This window comes from Entelurus aequoreus, unplaced genomic scaffold (genome assembly GCF_033978785.1).
Source record: "Entelurus aequoreus isolate RoL-2023_Sb unplaced genomic scaffold, RoL_Eaeq_v1.1 HiC_scaffold_122, whole genome shotgun sequence".
NCBI lineage: Eukaryota > Metazoa > Chordata > Actinopteri > Syngnathiformes > Syngnathidae > Entelurus > Entelurus aequoreus.
Window position 1 is genome coordinate 11,341 of NW_026908054.1, and position 21,160 is coordinate 32,500.

Below are 21,160 nucleotides of genomic sequence, written 5' to 3' on the forward strand. Positions count from 1 at the left end.
CATCACACATTATTTACAATCCGGGGGGTGGGATGAGGAGGGTTTGGTTGATATCAGCACTTCAGTCAACAATTGCATCATCAGAGAAATGGACATTGAAACAGTGTAGGTGTGACTTGGTAGGATATGTACAGCCAGCAGGAAAAATAGTGAGTTCAGATAGCATAAGAACAAGTATATACGTAACATTAGAAATACATTAGATTATTTACATTTGGTTATTTACAATCCGGGGAGGTGGGATGTGGAAGAGGGAGGGTGTTAGTCAAGGGTTGAAGTTGCCTGGAGGTGTTGTTTTAATGCAGTTTTGAAGGAGGATAGAGATGCACTTTCTTTTACACCTGTTGGGAGTGCATTCCATATTGATGTGGCATAGAAGGAGAATGAGTTAAGAGTTAAGTTAACCAGTTTAACCACAAGTCTTTGTCCAAAGTCGTTTTGATAGCCTTCAGATTAATTTTGACATTAATGACAACAGTTAAACATTGGAGGTAGGGATGTCCGACAATGGCTTTTTAGCCGATATCCGATATTGTCCAACTCTTAATTACCGATACCGACATCAACCCATACCGATATATACAGTCGTGGAATTAACACATTATTATGCCTAATTTTGACAACCAGGTATGGTGAAGATAAGGTCCTTTTTTAAAAAGAATAATTAAAATAAGATAAATAAATTAAAAACATAACAATATAAAACAGTTACATAGAAACTAGTAATTAATGAAAATGAGTAAAATGAAGTGTTAAAGGTTAGTACTATTAGTGGAGCAGCAGCACGCACAATCATGTGTGCTTACGGACTGTATCCCTTGCAGACTGTATTGATATATATTGATATATAATGTAGGAAGCAGAATATTAATAACAGAAAGAAACAACCCTTTTGTGTGAATGAGTGTAAATGGGGGAGGGAGGTTTTGTGGGTTGGTGCACTAATTGTAAGTGTATCTTGTGTTTTTTATGTGGATTTGATAAAAAATAAATACAAATAAAATGAATAAATAAAAACGATACCGATAATTAAAAAAAACGATACCGATAATTTCCGATATTACATTTCAAAGCATTTATCGGCCGATAATATGGGCAGGCCGATATTATCGGACATCTCTCATTGGAGGAGTTGTCGTAATTCGCTCCAAATGTTTTCTATCAACAGTGCAGTATTGATTTTCTTTACAGAATGTTGTTGTCCCATCGGGGCTTCCGTACCCTTTCCCTGGTCTTATCGGTCTTTGCTGGCATAGCGTTGCCAAAAGTACAATGACTATCAAATGTGTACGATAACGTCACCATCAATATGTCAGAATTTATCATAATTGTACGATAATTTGACCCTTTCAATTCATGGATGACAAATAAATAAAAACCTCTTTACAGCCAAGTGGGGGCACTGTTATCCCGGTGGCATTATTTTCCACCCCCCACAGTGCTGCTTGTTGATTTCAAGGTAAAACTCCATTACAATCTACTCTATACACGGTATATAGTAATGTTTTACTATGTATGACAGTCCTGAGCAACGTCAAATAGGGCATGTACGATCATTATTTTAAAAAACACGATCATTTTAAGATAGTGATACGATAATTTGTCTTTTCCCATCTGGCAACGTGGATTTCTTGCTAACGAAGCTTCCGGTCTGCTTTTGCTAGAACACTCCAGAAAGTTCCACGCGGAGGAGCAGCAGCTATATTAAAGACAGACTTCTTGCCCGCACCGGCTTCAATTTGGCCAACAAATACTTCCCTTTTTCCCCGGAGAGGAAAACATCAAACAAGTAAGGAACCTGGGCAATACAAAGGAGTGTGGGTTAATTCACGAATCTATTAAAGCGACTCTTAGGCGTTAACCGTATTAAGAAATATTAGATGACTAACACGTGCTTGTTACTATCAAGTCTTTGAAGTTCGAATAATCCTAATGCCACTAACATCCCTTTTTCCCCCTTAATGTCGGTGTTATTGTATTAATGTGGGGGTTATTTGAAATAACGCCTTTCTAGCTTTGTTTCCACCAGCCTGTTCGTTGGCAGCGTATCCAACGTTACCAACTTAACATGGTGACCACTCACAATCACCCGGAATTTATTGAGTCCAAAATATCGAAGTTCGATGATTTGGTCAAATTGCAAACAGCTAAAATGATGTACAAAGCAAACTATAACCTGCTGCCAAAGAACGTACAACAATTCTTCTCTACTAAAGAGGAGAAATATAACCTTAGAGGTAAATGTAATTGAAAACGTGTATGCACGTACAACACTTAGAACCTTTAGCATTTCAGTATGTGGAATTAAATGATGGAATGGATTAAGTAAAGAAGTTAAACAATGTACTGATATGATCCAGTTTAAGATAAATTAATAGTGCTTACAAAGTACAAATAAGAATACCGTATATTACCAAAAAAGAAGCCCGGGCGTTTATTTCCCAAAATCGATTTTGGAGACAGGCGTTTAAAATAAGCAGGCGGTTATTTGCACAAGGATTTTATTTATTTTTCCACCAGCCTGCACCAGGCCATTGATTTGGTTACAATGGTTACTGTCCAGTATTTTTTTTTTCGTACAAAAAACTTTAAATGTAAAAGCTATTGTAAACATACAAACAAAAAAACAAGAGATCAACATGAGGTAGGCTATCAAAAGACAAGAGATCAACAAGGCCTCAACATGGCAGTAGTGCAACAATTGTCATATAGAATATACCAATACTAAAAATAAATAGACTTTTTAAATAAAGGAGCCTACCGGGAAAAATAAAATGATGCTACCAAGTACTCAAGTATAAAACCCACCATCAAAACAGAACAATAATACTGTCACTTAAATCAAATAAAGGCTACAGTACTCCAAGTTTTAAACAAAGCAGCATACAGGAGAAATGAAATGATGGTACCAAGTACTCTATAAAACCATCAAAACAATAATACTGCAGCAAACGCAACCCCAGTAGCATTTTAATCTAAATTATGTAAATAACAGCCCATGGGCGGCTATTTGGACATATTAGGAAGAGGCGGTTAATTCACAAAATGGTGGCTAGTAGGACATGGGCGGTTATTTGGTAATATACGGTAATTATGAGAAACACTTTCAACCTTATTGAAAATAAGATATTCTTCATCTCAGTATGTGTAGCATGACTGACTTAATTATATATTACAAAACTGCTGTATTAATCATTCACGGATGTCATTTTACTATAAAAAGGTCGGTAAATGAATGTATATATTTGTAAACGCTCTGAAGTGGGGAAGGGGTAGGATTCAATAAGCTTTGCTTCTTCTTACTCCTTTTCGGACATGATGTAAAGTGACATGACATGAAATTGTGTGATGTAATATGCTGTAAGTGTGTTCATGTTCTAAAGAAAGAATTTCTCAAGAAAGGCTTGTGTTTTTTTTATATACAGGTTATAATAATGGTTCGCGAAACCGGCTTCTACGATCTTCTGGGTGTCGGTCCAAAAGCATCTGCCGACGAGATAAAGAAAGCCTACAGAAAACTGGCCCTGAAATATCACCCAGACAAGAACCCCAACGAGGGAGAGAAGGTGAGTGAACGCTAAATATAGACATCTATGGGCCTCCGTCTAGGGTTACACAGCCAGGAACTCTCTGGAAAGATCTGGAAGCTTCTCTTTCTAGCTACTACAGGCTAGGTTGTTAGCTCTGTGTCACAACCTGAAATACTACAGGATGTAAAACTTATTATGCATTGTTTCACCTTAATGTAACTGATAATGGCGCACCGCCAAATTAAAGCCGCCACACTTTAAAAATAAGGGATCTTTACATGAAAAAAAATATAAGTACCGTATTTTTCAACGCACTTAAAATGATTACATTTTCTCAAAACTCGACAGTGCGCCTTATAAACCGGTGCGCCTAATGTACAAAATAATTTTGGTTGTGCTTACCGACTTCGAAGCTGTTTTATTTGGTACATGGTGAAATAAGTGTGACCGGTAGATGGCAGTCACACAAAAGAGATACGTGTAGACTGCAGTATGATGGCAGTCACACATAAGAGATACGTGAATGAAGCCGCACCACTTGATGGATTGTACTGTGCTTCAACATAGGAGTATTATTATGGTGTGTGTATTAGGTAAGACATATTATCTGGCGTTTTGTTTTGCAGTATTATGCAAAAGCAACTTCTCTTACCTTCTGATCTGTATTTGGGATCTGCATAAGTCCTGAAAATTACGCGCCTCCGCCTTTGTAGTCCGTGGCGACATCGTAGTCGAAAAGCTTCTTATATTTCTCTTATCTTCTTGTTATGGGACATTCATCCTCCGCTGTTGCCATTTTTAATATAAAGTAGTGTAAAGTTCTTACTTATATCTGTCAGTAGACTCGCCATGAAAGCGCTAAAACATACCGGTGTAGTGAGTTTACATTATTCACCCACGGGACTTTAGTTTTTAAAGAGTTCCGGTCAGACGGTTTTTCACGGGACACATTCGCGGCGTGAGCCACGGATGAGGAGATGCTGCTCCGTTATTGATTGAAGTAAAGTGTGAATGTCATTAAAACAGTTAGCGCCATCTTTTGACACTTCTTCCACTCCCGTCCTTGCACGCTACAACAAAGATGACGGGGAGAAGACGCTGCCGAAGGTGAGCCACGTAAATAAGACCGCCCACAAAACGGCGCATCTTGAAGAGACTGTCAGAAAGCGACTTGAAGATGATGTGTAAACATCATCTATGCAACATTTGGACCGTAGAACCACCATTACATGTTATGTAGACCACAAGGAAGTGTTCTACATTTAGAAAAAAAATCATAATATGACCCCTTTAATGCGGCCTGTAATCCGGTGCGCCTTTTGTATGGAAATAGACCCGCTCATTGGCAGTGCGCCATATAGTCCGGTGTGCCCTATGGCCCGGAAAATATGGTAATATAATGTATTGTAGCCTCCAGAAGCGAAGTCTTATTGCCAATTTTATGCAAAAAAACGGCCCAATCCCAACACAAATTCCCTACCGGGCACACACTTCTGTCTTCGTCCTTCACTCCAAGGCCCTGTTTACACTTTACACCAAATTAGATTTTTTTTGCCCTCAAGTGACTCAGATTGGCTTTTTTTGCTTGTCTAAACGCTCCAAAGTGCTTCAAGTCTGATCTTTTCACATCAGATCCAGGAAAAGAGAAGTGTTTTCTTGTCTCTCATAATGATTGAACGATAGGCAAAATTCCCAAAAAAGTGCAGTTCCCGTTTAAGAGGACGCTAGCGGCTTTTAAGGAGAGAAAGTTCAACTGGAGCAGCAGCAGCGCGAAGCAAGTGTGACGTCATACGCGCTGCAGCTCGCTGTTCAGAAGTCTCAAAACACAAATACAGTCTACAATAACACCAGAAAAAGATGCTAGATTTGTTGCTAGTCATTTTTAATGAAAAAAAAGTCACTGAAAGTCTTTGGACACTTGAAAACATTCTTAACAAAGTACATTGTACCATAAGCTGCAACAATTGAAAATGGAGCAAAATTATATAATATAAAAATATGTTAATATTAATTAATAAAGCAGATTTGTTTTTGATATATGTAAACCTTTTTAAAGACAATCATATCATCATCAAATTATGCAAATTAGAAAATGATTTCCTAGGTGTATGTTGGCAATGTAGGGGAAACCCTGTTATGCAATGCCTCTTTGTAGTGGTCTTCCTTTCCAAATACTTGTGGTTGCTGGGTAGCTGCTTTACCAAACTACAGGGCTTCACGGGCGTAGGGAGGCCTTTCTTTACGGGGCACAAAGTTTAGGTTGTACCCCGCCTTCCGCCCGAACACAGTTGAGTAGGCTCCAGCCACCCCGAGAGGGACAAGCGGTAGAAAACGGATGGATGGATGGATGGATGGAAGGGATTTCTGCTGCTAAATTAGCCATTTGTTGCTATATTTAGCAAGTAGGTAGACTTGTTTAGATACTCCTTTTTTCCTCATAAAACCCCCCAGAAGACTTGTTACAAATCTAGTAAACAGATGGTTTGAGACTGACATGACAGCAAGTGTAGCTTATCTCAATAAGCTGTCAGTGCTGCTGTGGGCCCCTCTCTCATCTTAAAGCACTGACAGGCGTCTTTCAAAAACAAAAACAAAAACAAAAAAAGTAAAAAAAAGAAGCGACATTTGTTTTGCATCCTGTGTTTTGTTTTTTTTAACTTCTTGCAATGCATAATGAATATACAGCAAACAATGCAAAATGACATCATTATAGTGTCACATGTATGGTCATATCAGTCAGGGTTATTCAACTGGCAGCATGGGGCCCAATTCCAGTCCGGTAACGACACCAGACAAGTTTAGTTCAACAGACTTGGCAAATACTATTATTCTTGTAGCATATTCTTAAAAACATTTGAGGGCTGTCATATAAAAAATCTTTGATCTTCAACTTTGAAAACAGCAGATTCTCAGGTTTATACAAAATAAGAATAATAGTTGAGAGAAGTCTGGCCCCCTCTGGAAATGTGGTCCCCAAAACAATTACAAAACAATTTACTTTTTTTAAGACCAATTAAAAAAAAACATTCATTCATTATGTTGTATTTTTCATACTTCTTAGCTGCTCGACAGTGGATGACTGTGATTAACTTGCGAGCAGTGTTTCATGTGAAATGCCGTTACATAACGTTGTTACTGTTACCAGTAACGAGTAATCTAGTTAATTACTTTTACGTACGTTATGCCATTATTGATTTTTAAAAGGCAGTTAAAGGCCTACTGAAACCCACTACTACCGACCACGCAGTCTGATAGTTTATATATCAATGATGAAATCTTAACATTATAACACATGCCAATACGGCCGGGTTAACTTATAAAGTGACATTTTAAATTTGCCGCTAAACTTCCGGTTAGAAACGCCTCTGAGGATGACGTATGCGTGTGACGTAGCCCGACGAACACGGGTATGCCTTCCACATTGAAGCCGATACGAAAAAGCTCTGTTTTCATTTCATAATTCCACAGTATTCTGGACATCTGTGTTCGTGAATCTGTTTCAATCATGTTCATTGCATTATGGAGAAGGAAGCCGAGCAAGCAAAGAAGAAAGTTGTCGGTGCGAAATGGACGTATTTTTCGAACGTAGTCAGCCACAACAGTACACAGCCGGCGCTTCTTTGTTTACATTCCCGAAAGATGCAGTCAAGATGGAAGAACTCGGATAACAGAGACTCTAACCAGGAGGACTTTTGATTTGGATACACAGACGCCTGTAGAGAACTGGGACAACACAGACTCTTACCAGGATTACTTTGATTTGGATGACAAAGACGCAGACGTGCTACTGTGAGTATGCAGCTTTGGCTTTTTTTTGCGTATGTACGTAACTTTTTTTAAATATATAAGCTTTATGAACCTTGGGTTAGGTGAACGGTCTTTTGGGCTGAGTGATTGTGTGTGTTGATCATGTGTTTGAATTGTATTGGCGTGTTCTATGGAGCTAGGAGCTAGCAGAGGAGCTAGGAGCTAGCATAACACGTACCGTACCGTACGTGCGCGTCACGTACGTAACTTTTTAAAAATATATAAGCTTTATGAACCTTGGGTTAGGTGAACGGTCTTTTGGGCTGAGTGATTGTGTGTGTTGATCGGGTGTTTGAATTGTATTGGCGTGTTCTATGGAGCTAGGAGCTAGCAGAGGAGCTAGGAGCTAGCATAACAAACACGCAGGTGTTATTATGCAGGATTAATTTGTGGCATATTAAATATAAGCCTGGTTGTGTTGTGGCTAATAGAGTATATATATGTCTTGTGTTTATTTACTGTTGTAGTCATTCCCAGCTGAATATCAGGTACCGTGAGTATGCAGCCTTGGCTGCTAAACATTCGATAACTTGACCGTATGTGCGCGTCACGTACGTAACTTTTAAAAAATATATAAGCTTTATGAACCTTGGGTTAGGTAAACGGTCTTTTGGGCTGAGTGATTGTGTGTGTTGATCAGGTGTTTGAATTGTATTGGCGTGTTCTATGGAGCTAGGAGCTAGCAGAGGAGCTAGGAGCTAGCATAACAAACACGCAGGTGTTTTTATGCAGGATTAATTTGTGGCATATTAAATATAAGCCTGGTTGTGTTGTGGCTAATAGAGTATATATATGTCTTGTGTTTATTTACTGTTGTAGTCATTCCCAGCTGAATATCAGGTCACCCCCGGCTCTCACAGCATCTTCCCTATCTGAATAGCTTCAACTCCCCACTAGTCCTTCACTTGCACTTTACTCATCCACAAATCTTTCATCCTCGCTCAAATTAATGGGGAAATTGTCGCTTTCTCGGTCCGAATCTCTCTCACTTCATGCGGCCATCATTGTAAACAATAGGGAACTTTGCGTATATGTTCAACTGACTACGTCACGCTACTTCCGGTAGGTGCAAGCCTTTTTTTTATCAGATACCAAAAGTTGCAATCTTTATCGTCGTTGTTCTATACTAAATCCTTTCAGCAAAAATATGGCAATATCGCGAAATGATCAAGTATGACACATAGAATAGATCTGCTATCCCCGTTTGAATAAAAAAAATTCATTTCAGTAGGCCTTTAAACACATTTTAATTGTGCATTCCTGATATATTCAATTTTTTCATTATTATTTTATATAGTTTTTATTCATCATATTTTTTTTATTTGCGGTCTTTGCTGTTGCATCATGCTGTACGCTTGTTCTGATCTTGCTACATGTATGTTAACCATTTGAAGCACTTTGTGAGCTCTCTGGGAGAAGTGCTATATAAATACAATGTACTTACTTAAGTTGGATGTTACGTGGCATGCTACTTTTGATGTAGTAAGGCAATTATGTTGCGTTCCACTTACCTGGGAATTTTACCGCGGCATTGCCGTGGTAACATTTGAGCGCTGTTACTATGTGTAAATGTACAACAATACATTATACATAGCTGATTTACTGCGACATAAACTAATCAGAAGTGCTAATAACGGATGTTATAGAAGCGAATATAATTGTTTACATTCAGAGCAGCCATCTTTGAAACAAACTCGGGGGTGGTGAGAATGCTACGACTTTCCGAGTCGGGAATCTGACTTCGAGGGGCGTTCCATTTGATATTGTGACTAAGAACTAAGAAATTCTGACTTCCCAGTACAAATGGAACACACCATTTGACAGCGTCAGAAGTACAGCATATTTTTACTAGTGCAAGCAACAACCACCGCCACACTCCAAACGAACGTGATATCCTTTATTAACTCGTGCTCAAACAATTCAGTGAACAAATTCCACACATCTGCCATCACTCTCCGTAAACTGCCAATGCCGAGGTAAATGTGCTATGAGCTCTGGCTGATGTCTCGCGTTGCTTGGCAACAGGCACCGCCTTTTAAGGAACACATTTACACACTCTGACCTCATAAAACATCTCTCAACTGCTTCGACTAATATTTTACATTTTTTAAAGTAATGTATTTATTTATTTACCTTGATGTTAATTACATTTAATAAACAGTGATTCCGTAAATAATTCAAATACTCTTTTGGGAAACTATAATTACATTTTAAAAGTCATTTTTTTAACACCGCCTTCAAGCCACTTCTTTTGAGCTGAGTCTTGAATGAATATTTGGTGTGTGTAAGTGATGGGAAAAAAAGCGCTAACTGGCTTAGGGTGGAGGTGTTTGGCGCCACCTGTTGGTTTACATGTATAAATTTAAAACCGAAAAATAGACAAACCATCTTTTTCAGACCGTTTTTATTAGTGCCTGTCTATTAAAGCAAAGGCCAGTATTTGTATGGTAATTACATGTGGCAGGAATTATAAATGTCTTACATTATCACAAATAAGCTAAACTATACTTTTACATATAAACCTTCAGCCATCATCATACAGTACTTAGGACTCATTTCCTGTCTCCTATGTCTGCAGTTTAAGCTTATATCTCAAGCGTATGACGTGCTTTCGGATCCCAAAAAGAGGGATCTGTACGACCAAGGAGGGGAACAGGCAATTAAAGATGGCGGCATGGGTGGAGGATCATCCCCCATGGACATTTTCAACATGTTCTTCGGCGGAGGAGGCGGAAGGATGCAGAGAGACAGGAGAGGTTAGTGCAAATATGACAAGCTTAAATAATGCACTGATAGCCAATATTTCACTCTATTTCACATATGTCAGAGTCAAGGCCCGCGGGCCATATCCGGCCCGCGAGAAGGTTTTTTACGGCCCTTGGGATGATCTTGATTTATTATTAGAACCGGCCCGCAGACCGCAGATCTTTTACACGCACCAAGCGGATGCCGGTCCAAGGTTCCGAAAGGGGGCGAGCGGCCCGCCGGGACGCGCCTGCCGGCCGAAGGGCTGCAGCCCGGCCGTCAGTCACGGAGCCCGCCGTGCCACGCGCGCCAAGGGGGCGGGCCGAAACCCGGCCCCGAGGCCCTGAGACTTCTGCTTTGTTTCCCCAAACCGCGCGTCACCGCCGGGCCCGCACCACCGTCGGGCTGCAGCCCGAGCGTCGGTGGCGGAACCCGTCATGTGCCGCGCGCGCCAAGCGGAGCGGGGGGGTCAAGCGGGCCGAAACCCGCAGGCCACCCCCTCACCACGAGGCCCTGAGACTTCTGCGTTTGACCCCTACGCGCGGCCCGTCGGGACGCGCCCGCCGTCAAGCCACGAGGGCCAGCCGTCGGGTCGCGGAGCCCGCCGTGCCACGCGCGCCAAGGGGCGGGCCGAAACCAGCGGGGGGTTTCGGGCACCCAACTCGCCTCCCTCCCACGGAGGGAGGAGGGGGGTTTAATGTGAACATTACTGTGCAATCACATATTTAGAGTTTTTACTCAATTCAAGTTTAAAAGTTAAAGTTTAATATTTGTTTTCACTGCATGTTACTTCTCCTTAAACAAAGTGTTGTTTTTGATTTATAGATTTTTGCACTTTATTTTATTGTATTTCAATTTAATTATATTTTAAAAATATTTCAGTTGAGTGGATGATAGAAAATTGCTATTATTGTTTTTTTCTTTGAAGTAAATTTAGCCCACTTTTGCTAAAATAGAAAATATAGGCTACTGATGGTGCCTTGAATACCGGTTTCTTTCATTTAATGTTCATGTTATGGGGATTTTTATATAAAGGAAATTTGTCTTTTGTGTCTGTTGAAAATTAAAGATTACTGACAGAGCCATAAGAAAATATTGCTTTATTTATCTGATCATATTGGAATATATTTGTTAGGTTTTCAGTAGGTTCAATTAGGTTCACTAGACTATATGCGTCATTTAAAAATTTTTCAATGAACATTCGAACAGTCCGGCCCTCGGCTTGTAGCTAAATTTTTTATTTGGCCCTCCGTCCATTTGACTTTGACACCCCTGCTCTATTTGATGGTTTTATAGGGAAGAACATTATCCACCAGCTCAGTGTTTCACTTGAGGACATGTACAACGGCAGCACAAGAAAGCTGGCACTCCAGAAGAATGTCATATGTGAAAAGTGTGAAGGTACGTGTCGCTTTAAACAATTGTAACTTTCTTGAAGCATGTTGATCATTCAAATGCTTACTGTTTGTATTACAGGCTATGGTGGTAAAAAGGGTACCTTGCAGAAATGTTCCAACTGTAAAGGTAGAGGAGTGCAGATCAAAGTACAGCAGATAGGACCAGGCATGATTCAGCAGATTCAAAGCATGTGTGGAGATTGTCATGGTCAGGGCGAGTCTTTTAGTGCTAAGGACCGCTGCAAGAACTGTAATGGGCACAAAGTAGAACGCAAGAAGAAAATTCTCGAAGTCCACATTGACAAAGGTGATACTCATTCTTAATGTGAAACATGAGTGGTAATCACTAAATTGATCATTTTTGGCTCCCAGGTATGAAAGATGGTCAAAAAATTACATTTCACGGGGAAGGTGACCAGGAACCTGACCTGGAGCCTGGTGATGTCATCATCGTGTTGGATCAGAAAGATCACAGCGATTTCAAACGAAGCGAAGACAGTCTGATAATGAAGATGAACATTAAACTTGTGGAGTCCCTGTGTGGATTCCGCAAGGCCGTCAACACTCTGGACAATAGAACACTCCTCATCAGCTTACTACCAGGTCAGCGCAACATGTCGACTGGCCTTATTGTGCTGTTACTAAGGTCTATTGTTTGTCACAATTTAAGGTGAAGTAATAAAGAACAATGACACAAAGCTGGTGCAGAACGAAGGCATGCCGATATATAAGAGCCCTTACGAAAAGGGCCAACTCATCATCAAGTTTGAGGTAAGAGCTTGTTTTGCGTGTAGAAGTATGTGTAAATGGTAACAGGGTGCTTCACATGCAATTTCATCGTAGACGTGCTGCAGCTCTCTTCCTGTTTCGTTACTGATATCAGTGTTTCACACACATTCATTTATTTGTGGCACCCCCCCACGAAAGAATTAAGGCCGCAACAAAAAATGTTTTTTTTTGTTGTTGTCCTGTCCAGCTTCTTAGGCAAATCATATAGTTGATGTAGATGTAGATGATCATATAGTTGATGTAGATGTAGATGTAGATGATCATATAGTAGATGTAGATGTAGATGATCATATAGTTGATGTAGATGTAGATGATCATATAGTTGATGTAGATGTAGATGATCATATAGTTGATGTAGATGTATATGATCATATAGTTGATGTAGATGATCATATAGTTGATGTAGATGTAAATGATCATATAGTTGATGTAGATGTAGATGTAGATGATCATATAGTTGATGTAGATGTAGATGATCATATAGTTGATGTAGATGATCATATAGTTGATGTAGATGTAAATGATCATATAGTTGATGTAGATGATCATATAGTTGATGTAGATGTAGATGATCATATAGTTGATGTAGATGTAGATGATCATATAGTTGATGTAGATGATCATATAGTTGATGTAGATGTAGATGATCATATAGTTGATGTAGATGATCATATAGTTGATGTAGATGTAGATGATCATATAGTTGATGTAGTTGTAGATGTTGATGTAGATGCCCGTATCGGCAGTTCATTTACTTTACAAAAGAGAAGTGTAGGGTCAAGATTTTTGGAGCTCTTTGTTCAGTGGATCAGATGTTTGATGAAGCTCTGTGTCTATCTACCACTAGGGTTGGGTATCGTTTGAATTCGAACGATTCCGATTCCGGTTCTTTGTTTTGATTCCGATTCCTGGCGATTCTCAATCCCGATTCTTTTAAGAGGCAGGGTCAAAAAAAAGTTTAGGATATTTTAAATGAGCTAGCTAACCTACAGTCTTTCTGAATGAAATAGTCTGACATTCTCCATCCATTTTAATTCTATTAACTTTTTATGAACTTTGCTATAAATTCCTCACAGGGCTGTTTTCAACTAGAATATAAATATCAATTCTATGAACTTGAATATAAATATTATAAATTATGAATACATTTTCCCAGGGGTACACTTTCTTCAAGAGAGCTTTATTTTTGAAAACCTCATGAAAACACATTTACACACACAAGTGTATGATGCTGCAGGAAACCTCATGAAAACACATTTACACACACAAGTGTATGATGCTGCAGGAAACCTCATGAAAACACATTTACACACACAAGTGTATGATGCTGCAGGAAACCTCATGAAAACACATTTACACACACAAGTGTATGATGCTGCAGGTACTTAAAAATGTTAGCGTGCTCCCACTGATGGGCTAACCTGGTGCAGAAAAGCAAAGAAACAATAAGAAACAACTTGCAAAAGCCAGTCCAGATTAGCAGCAGGTACAGTATAAAATCAGAGACAGTTGTTGTTTAGGAAAATGAGCATATCCGCCTTCTCAGGCAGGATGCGTGGGAGTTCTGGACAGATAGTTTCTCCTGCTGTGGAAAATACACCTTCGCTGGGTGTGGAAGAAGCTTGAACGCATAAATAGGAGAAAGCGAGATCTGACGGCAAAGGATAAGTCTTTTGTTGGTTCCACCGGACCACCACCATGCAGCAGGGTCGTCAGACATAAGTATCGGTGGAACGTCCTGGTACATCTGCAGCTCTCTCTCCACTCCTTTCTTGATGGACATGGAGCTCTGTTATTTTGCGGTTATTTCATATTTTTTTTGTAAAGTAAAGCCACACTTTCGACCGCCGACGCCCGCTATCCATGCTTGAGCTTGACTGACTCGCTCGGCTATGCTAACACTTCCGGCGGTGGGCGCTTCTTCGTTGGTGCTCAGCGTCTTCTTCTTCCGGTTCGGCTGACTTTTTTTTTTTCTTTTTTTTTTCCGGTCGGCGGACTGGGTATCGAAAATAGGAATCGAAATTTAAACTTTTGAACGATACCGGGAGAATCGGAAAGTTAGTCCCGGTTCCAATCGATACTTGATACCCAACCCTATCTACCACCACTACTGTTTTCTGTTTATTTGTTACTGACTGTGGCAGGACACCTCTGCCTCTGTTTCACTTTATGTTGCTGGTAAATAATATGGTTGTAGTAGTAGGCTAAAGTTAAATTATTATATGCACTAATTAAAGGGGCAGAGCTTTAAGAGACATTTTAGCTTTTATATTTTTATAAGATATATTTTTTGTAAGAACCACAATTAATAAATATATTTCAGTGAATAACTTATTGTTCAAATCTGTATATAAATATGTACATAAAGTGTTGTAATTATATTGTAAAATGGATTGATGGATGGATGGATGGACGTTTAAAACAAAACTGTTATTATTAATTAGTAAGTATACATTTTTTGAGCCTTTTTGGAGAAAATCATATCATTGTAGTAAATTATGCAAATTACTCGATTATGTCATGGTGACCACGCCCATAGCCACGCCCCCACCGCCACAGGTATCTTGGCAGTTTATGGGAAACACTGGATATACAAACCCCGCTTCCATATGAGTTGGGAAATTGTGTTAGATGTAAATATAAAGTGAATACAATGATTTGCAAATAATTTTCAAGCCATATTCAGTTGAATATGCTACAAAGACAACATATTTGATGTTCAAACTGATAAACATTTTTTTTTGTTGCAAAAAATCATTAACTTTAGAATTTGATGCCAGCAACACGTGACAAAGAAGTTGGGAAAGGTGGCAATAAATACTGATAAAGTTGAGGAATGCTCATCAAACACTTATTTGGAACATCCCACAGGTGAGCAGGCTAATTGGGAACAGGTGGGTGCCATGAGTGGGTATAAAAGTAGATTCCATGAAATGCTCAGTCATTCACAAACAAGGATGGGGCGAGGGTCACCATTTTGTCGACAATTGCGTGAGCAAATTGTTGAACAGTTTAAGAAAAACCTTTCTCAAGCAGCTATTGCAAGGAATTTAGGGATTTCACCATCTACGCTCCGTAATATCATCAAAGGGTTCAGAGAATGTGGAGAAATCACTGCATGTAAGCAGCTAAGCCCGTGACCTTCCATCCCTCGGGCTGTACTGCATCAACAAGCCACATCAGTGTGTAAAGGATATCACCACATGGGCTCAGGAACACTTCAGAAAGCCACTGTCAGTAACTACAGTTGGTCGCTACATCTGTAAGTGCAAGTTAAAACTCTCCTATGCAAGGCAAAAACCGTTTATCAACAACACCCAGAAACGCTGTCGGCTTCGCTGGGCCTGAGCTCATCTAAGATGGACTGATGCAAAGTGGAAAAGTGTTCTGTGGTCTGACGAGTCCACATTTCAAATTGTTTTTGGAAATTGTGGACGTCGTGTCCTCCGAACCAAAGAGGAAAATAATCATCCGGATTGCTTCCACCATCCGAGTCACTGCCGTTGTGTCCTTGGGCAAGACACTTCACCCTTGCTCCTGATGGGTCGTGGTTAGGGTCTTGATTAGCTCCTGCCATCAGTGTGTGAATGTGGAAATAGTGTCAAAGCGCTTTGAGTACCTTGAAGGTAGAAAAGCGCTATACAAGTATAGCCCATTTACTATTTCCCTGGCTGTCTAGGTGGAGTTTCCAGAGAAAAACTGGCTCCCAGAGCATCTCATGTACCAGCTGGAAAGGCTGCTTCCTCCCAGAGAGGACGTGAGGATCGCCGACGACACAGAGGAGGTAGAACTCTGCGATGTGGACGAGCGGACGCAACAGCGGAACAACAGAGCGGCGTATGAGGAAGACGAGGGCAGTCCCAGAAGCGGCGTGCAGTGTCAGACACAATAACTGTAGTCTTGTCACACTACGGACAAGGTGACCTAAATCTAGTTTGACCAATGCCTTTGTTGAAAGTAGCCATTGAGATTTAAACATGAATTTGCAACCAAGTAGTACAGTTCAGTTCGTATTTGGAACGTCAAAACTTCCTCTGCCTGCAACCCACTCTTGCCATTTACTAAATGATCTGAACTGTTACTTCACAAAAACACTGCTTTTATTTAACTTTCCATGGACTACGTTGTGCTAGGTTTGTGTTCCTGTTCTGCCATCGTTATGTTGGCGCTTCTTTTATATATGTATTTAATAAATTCCCTGTGAGCTTGATTGACGGCTGTATTGTACGGAAGCTTTAAAGGACTTGCTTTCTGTGAAGGTTATTTCAGTCACAACAAAAAAACAATGTTTTACTTATGAATAAAAGTCCCTGTGTGCTTCAGTTTTTCACATGTTTTATTGACTTGCAAATTCATTGTATTAAAGGCATAGCAAGCTTATAAAATCACAAATATGATTCTTGTGTCCTCAGCATAGTGACATTCCTCAACCAGCGATTGGAATAATCTTTTTTTTAGTGTTGCTTCCTCCTGAAAGAACAACCTGTAAAGGCAAATTTAGAAAAATGTCTTGAGGCTCAGATGCAAGTGTTATGTTGTGCCATGTTGCACTACAAGTAGTACCTTCTGTGAGTCTGGCCTTTCCTCCTTTAGGCTGACATAGCACAGTGGAGCATCCCACACACAGAACCACTGTCTGGGCATGGCTGAACACCGTTGTGATCTTGTAGCAGCCTGCAACAACACAACTACATTATCACTAGGGCTGTGACGAGTAATCCATACATTTGATTTATATTCCTTAGCTTCAACTACATTGATCTGTGCTGGGAAAGTTTGCCTTCCGGAAGATAGGTATCGATCCAACATCGTTTTGACAGGCATACGGTTTTATGGACACTGGGAAAAAACCCCATTGCATTTAACAACGGCAGACTTTAACACTTAATGACAAGGACGTTAAACATTACTCAAGTATGTCTGTGGCGTCATCGCCATCAGTCGGCAAAACAAGAATGGCGGATACCTATGGTGGCTGACAAAGGTCACAACAAAACTATCAAATTACAATACAACTTTCAGCTGCAGCACAATTGCAAAATCCGCAATGCCATAAAATAAAAGCTGAAACACAACTTTAAGCCACTAAGGATGTGACAACTTGTCCGCTGTCACTTACGGAACATCGTTGTGTGTCTATGTTGCTGTGCCGTTTGCATTTGTTGTGACATTACTCTGCTACCGTAGCTGTTAATGATGTCTATTTCTGGTCCTACCATCCTCGTCCGGACCGAGGGATGACACAGCAGTGTGGCCGGATCAAAAGAGACGTCGGAGACGCTTTACTGAAGTAAAAGTTTCTTTACTACAAGCGAGTGTCATTACACAGGACTGCAGTTCCTGGAGGAGGTAAAGTAAAAAATGAGGCACTCCTAACTTGGAGGAGCCAAACCATCAGTTTTATATTCCTACATCTTGTCTGTATGTGTGCTGGGTCAGGAGAGCGCATCCTGACCATAAAGGGGATGTTTGTGTGTAAGTGACTGAAAGTAATGAATTACTATTAGAGTAGCAACAGGTCACCATTGCTCTTAATTTATTTTGTATTTGTAGTATTTCCATGTTGAAAAACAGCAAGAGTAGCGGGTAAATCTACCGTTAATTCAACCTGAAGAGATGTTGGTTGCGCCTTCATTTTTGATATTAATATTGTATTACTTGTTGGAAAAACAAACGCAGAAGTAGCGTGTAAATCTGTTTGAATGTTGGTTACTGTACTTTTATTGAAAGTTTACTTGCTTATTTGTATCCAGAATTCCTTTTACAAGAAATAACATGAATATAGGAAACGTCACCTGTAGTGTCCACTATTTATTTCAGTTACACTGGTTGATTTTTAATACTTTTTTTTGGCTAAAAAGTTACTGAATGGTTTCAGATCGTATAGTTATAAAAAAAAAAAAATCGTTCCTGAATTGTTTTGAACCGTCACACCCCTAATTATTCCACTTTGCCATGCTTACCTGGGCACTTCACATCCATGAAATAGGAGTTGGGAGACTGAACAAGTCTTTTCTTTTTGTGTTGTCTTCTCTCATATTCAACGGAAGGATGGAGGAGATCTTTGGCCAACTGCAACATTTAAGAGGTAAGAAAACATATTTAACATTAATAACAGTGACATGATGTTGGAGCAATCCATCCATCCATCCATTTTCTACCGCTTACATTAATAACAGTAATATGATGTTGGAGCAATCTTTAACATTAATAACAGTAATATGATGTTGGAGAAATCTTTAACATTAATAACAGTAATATGATGTTGGAGTAATCTTTAACATTAATAACAGTAATATGATGTTGGAGTAATCTTTAACATTAATAACAGTAAAATTATGTTGGAGAAATCTAACATTAACAACAGTAATATGATGTTGGAGCAAACTTTAACATTAATAACAGTAATATGATGTTGGAGAAATCTAACATTAATAACAGTAATATGATGTTGGAGTAATCTTTAACATTAATAACAGTAAAATGATGTTGGAGAAATCTAACATTAACAACAGTAATATGATGTTGGAGCAATCTTTAACAGTAATAACAGTAAAATGATGTTGGAGCAATCTTTAACATTAATAACAGTAATATGATGTTGGAGTAATCTTTAACATTAATAACAGTAATATGATGTTGGAGAAATCTAACATTAATAACAGTAATATGATGTTGGAGTAATCTTTAACATTAATAACAGTAAAATGATGTTGGAGAAATCTAACATTAATAACAGTAATATGATGTTGGAGCAATCTTTAACATTAATAACAGTAATATGATGTTGGAGAAATCTAACATTAATAACAGTAATATGATGTTGGAGCAATCTTTAACATTAATAACAGTAATATGATGTTGGAGTAATCTTTAACATTAATAACAGTAAAATGATGTTGGAGAAATCTAACATTAATAACAGTAATATGATGTTGGAGCAATCTTTAACATTAATAACAGTAAAATGATGTTGGAGAAATCTAACATTAACAACAGTAATATGATGTTGGAGCAATCTTTAACAATAACAGTAATATGATGTTGGAGTAATCTTTAACATTAATAACAGTAATATGATGTTGGAGTAATCTTTAACATTAATAACAGTAAAATGATGTTGGAGAAATCTAACATTAATAACAGTAATATGATGTTGGAGCAATCTTTAACATTAATAACAGTAAAATGATGTTGGAGAAATCTAACATTAACAACAGTAATATGATGTTGGAGCAATCTTTAACATTAATAACAGTAATATGATGTTGGAGAAATCTAACATTAACAACAGTAATATGATGTTGGAGCAATCTTTAACATTAATAACAGTAATATGATGTTGGAGTAATCTTTAACATTAATAACAGTAAAATGATGTTGGAGAAATCTAACATTAACAACAGTAATATGATGTTGGAGCAATCTTTAACATTAATAACAGTAATATGATGTTGGAGCAATCTTTAACATTAATAACAGTAATATGATGTTGGAGAAATCTAACATTAACAACAGTAATATGATGTTGGAGCAATCTTTAACATTAATAACAGTAATATGATGTTGGAGAAATCTAACATTAACAACAGTAATATGATGTTGGAGCAATCTTTAACATTAATAACAGTAAAATGATGTTGGAGAAATCTAACATTAATAACAGTAACATGATGTTGGAGCAATCCATCCATCCATCCATTTTCTACCGCTTACATTAATAACAGTAATATGATGTTGGAGCAATCTTTAACATTAATAACAGTAATATGATGTTGGAGAAATCTTTAACATTAATAACAGTAATATGATGTTGGAGTAATCTTTAACATTAATAACAGTAATATGATGTTGGAGAAATCTAACATTAATAACAGTAATATGATGTTGGAGCAATCTTTAACATTAATAACAGTAATATGATGTTGGAGTAATCTTTAACATTAATAACAGTAATATGATGTTGGAGTAATCTTTAACATTAATAACAGTAATATGATGTTGGAGTAATCTTTAACATTAATAACAGTAAAATGATGTTGGAGAAATCTAACATTAACAACAGTAATATGATGTTGGAGAAATCTAACATTAACAACAGTAATATGATGTTGGAGCAATCTTTAACATTAATAACAGTAATATGATGTTGGAGAAATCTAACATTAATAACAGTAATATGATGTTGGAGTAATCTTTAACATTAATAACAGTAATATGATGTTGGAGCAATCTTTAACATTAATAACAGTAATATGATGTTGGAGCAATCTTTAACATTAATAACAGTAATATGATGTTGGAGCAATCTTTAACATTAATAACAGTAAAATGATGTTGGAGCAATCTTTAACATTAATAACAGTAATATGATGTTGGAGCAATCTTTAACATTAATAACAGTTTTTGGAGCAATATTTAACATTAATAGCAGTAATATGATGTTGAAGCAGGCAGAATGCAAAACTGCGTGGACACACAATTGTCCAAAAAACCAACAACCCTGTATATAATGTGGTCCAATCAACAGGTTGGAAGATTTCGTATTTTATCTTTGATGACGTCAACGTCACCGTTCGGTTGGAATTGTTCTGGAAATAATTGTCATTATTGACGACACGCACCACGTAGTGAAGGAGCGATGAAGGCGCAACATTACGAATGTAGCTACAATCACACATTTGTCAACAAAACATGGCGAGTTCGTTGGAAGATTTACAAACATGACGCGCATCACAGAAATTAGCAGCGACTTCAATGTCAAAACACATTTAGCTCACATAACGCAGTAATCGTGTGTGTGGGGGAAACAAGTGGGAACCGACTTCTTTCTGGAGCAAAGCATCGCGCCGCATCCCCTCCAGCACATAGACGGCCCCTCCAGCACATAGA

At 38.5% G+C, this 21,160-nt stretch overlaps 2 protein-coding genes across 5 annotated transcripts in view; one reads left to right on the forward strand and one right to left on the reverse strand.

Moving 5' to 3' along the window:
• Positions 1 to 1,336: 1,336 nt before the first annotated feature.
• On the forward strand, positions 1,337 to 16,478 carry LOC133645461 (dnaJ homolog subfamily A member 4-like). 2 transcript variants are annotated; one of them, XM_062040298.1, is made up of 9 exons: positions 1,337 to 1,459; positions 1,665 to 1,789; positions 3,426 to 3,566; positions 9,916 to 10,093; positions 11,379 to 11,483; positions 11,559 to 11,786; positions 11,852 to 12,082; positions 12,150 to 12,250; positions 15,948 to 16,478. In XM_062040298.1, the coding sequence occupies exons 3-9, from the start codon at positions 3,435 to 3,437 to the stop codon at positions 16,158 to 16,160; spliced, it is 1,188 nt and encodes a 395-aa protein (XP_061896282.1). In that variant the 5' UTR covers positions 1,337 to 1,459; positions 1,665 to 1,789; positions 3,426 to 3,434; the 3' UTR covers positions 16,161 to 16,478. The 2 variants fall into 2 exon arrangements, with proteins under 2 accessions (XP_061896282.1, XP_061896281.1); XM_062040297.1 differs by lacking the exon at positions 1,337 to 1,459 and having other exon boundaries at positions 1,631 to 1,789.
• Positions 16,479 to 16,578: 100 nt separating this feature from the next.
• LOC133645463 (small ribosomal subunit protein eS27-like) overlaps positions 16,579 to 21,160 on the reverse strand; it is a 5,031-nt gene continuing 449 nt past the window's right edge. The window contains exons 1-4 of one of the 3 annotated variants that reach the window (XM_062040300.1): positions 21,049 to 21,139; positions 18,232 to 18,340; positions 16,832 to 16,942; positions 16,579 to 16,751 (exon numbers count right to left, since the gene is read on the reverse strand). In XM_062040300.1, coding sequence (XP_061896284.1) covers positions 16,723 to 16,751; positions 16,832 to 16,942; positions 18,232 to 18,340; positions 21,049 to 21,123 — 324 coding nt within the window. In that variant the 5' untranslated portion in view covers positions 21,124 to 21,139 and the 3' untranslated portion in view covers positions 16,579 to 16,722. Of the gene's footprint in view, positions 16,752 to 16,831; positions 16,943 to 18,231; positions 18,341 to 21,048; positions 21,140 to 21,160 lie in introns of those variants that run through there. The other 2 variants (XM_062040301.1, XM_062040302.1) reach the window with 2 other exon arrangements.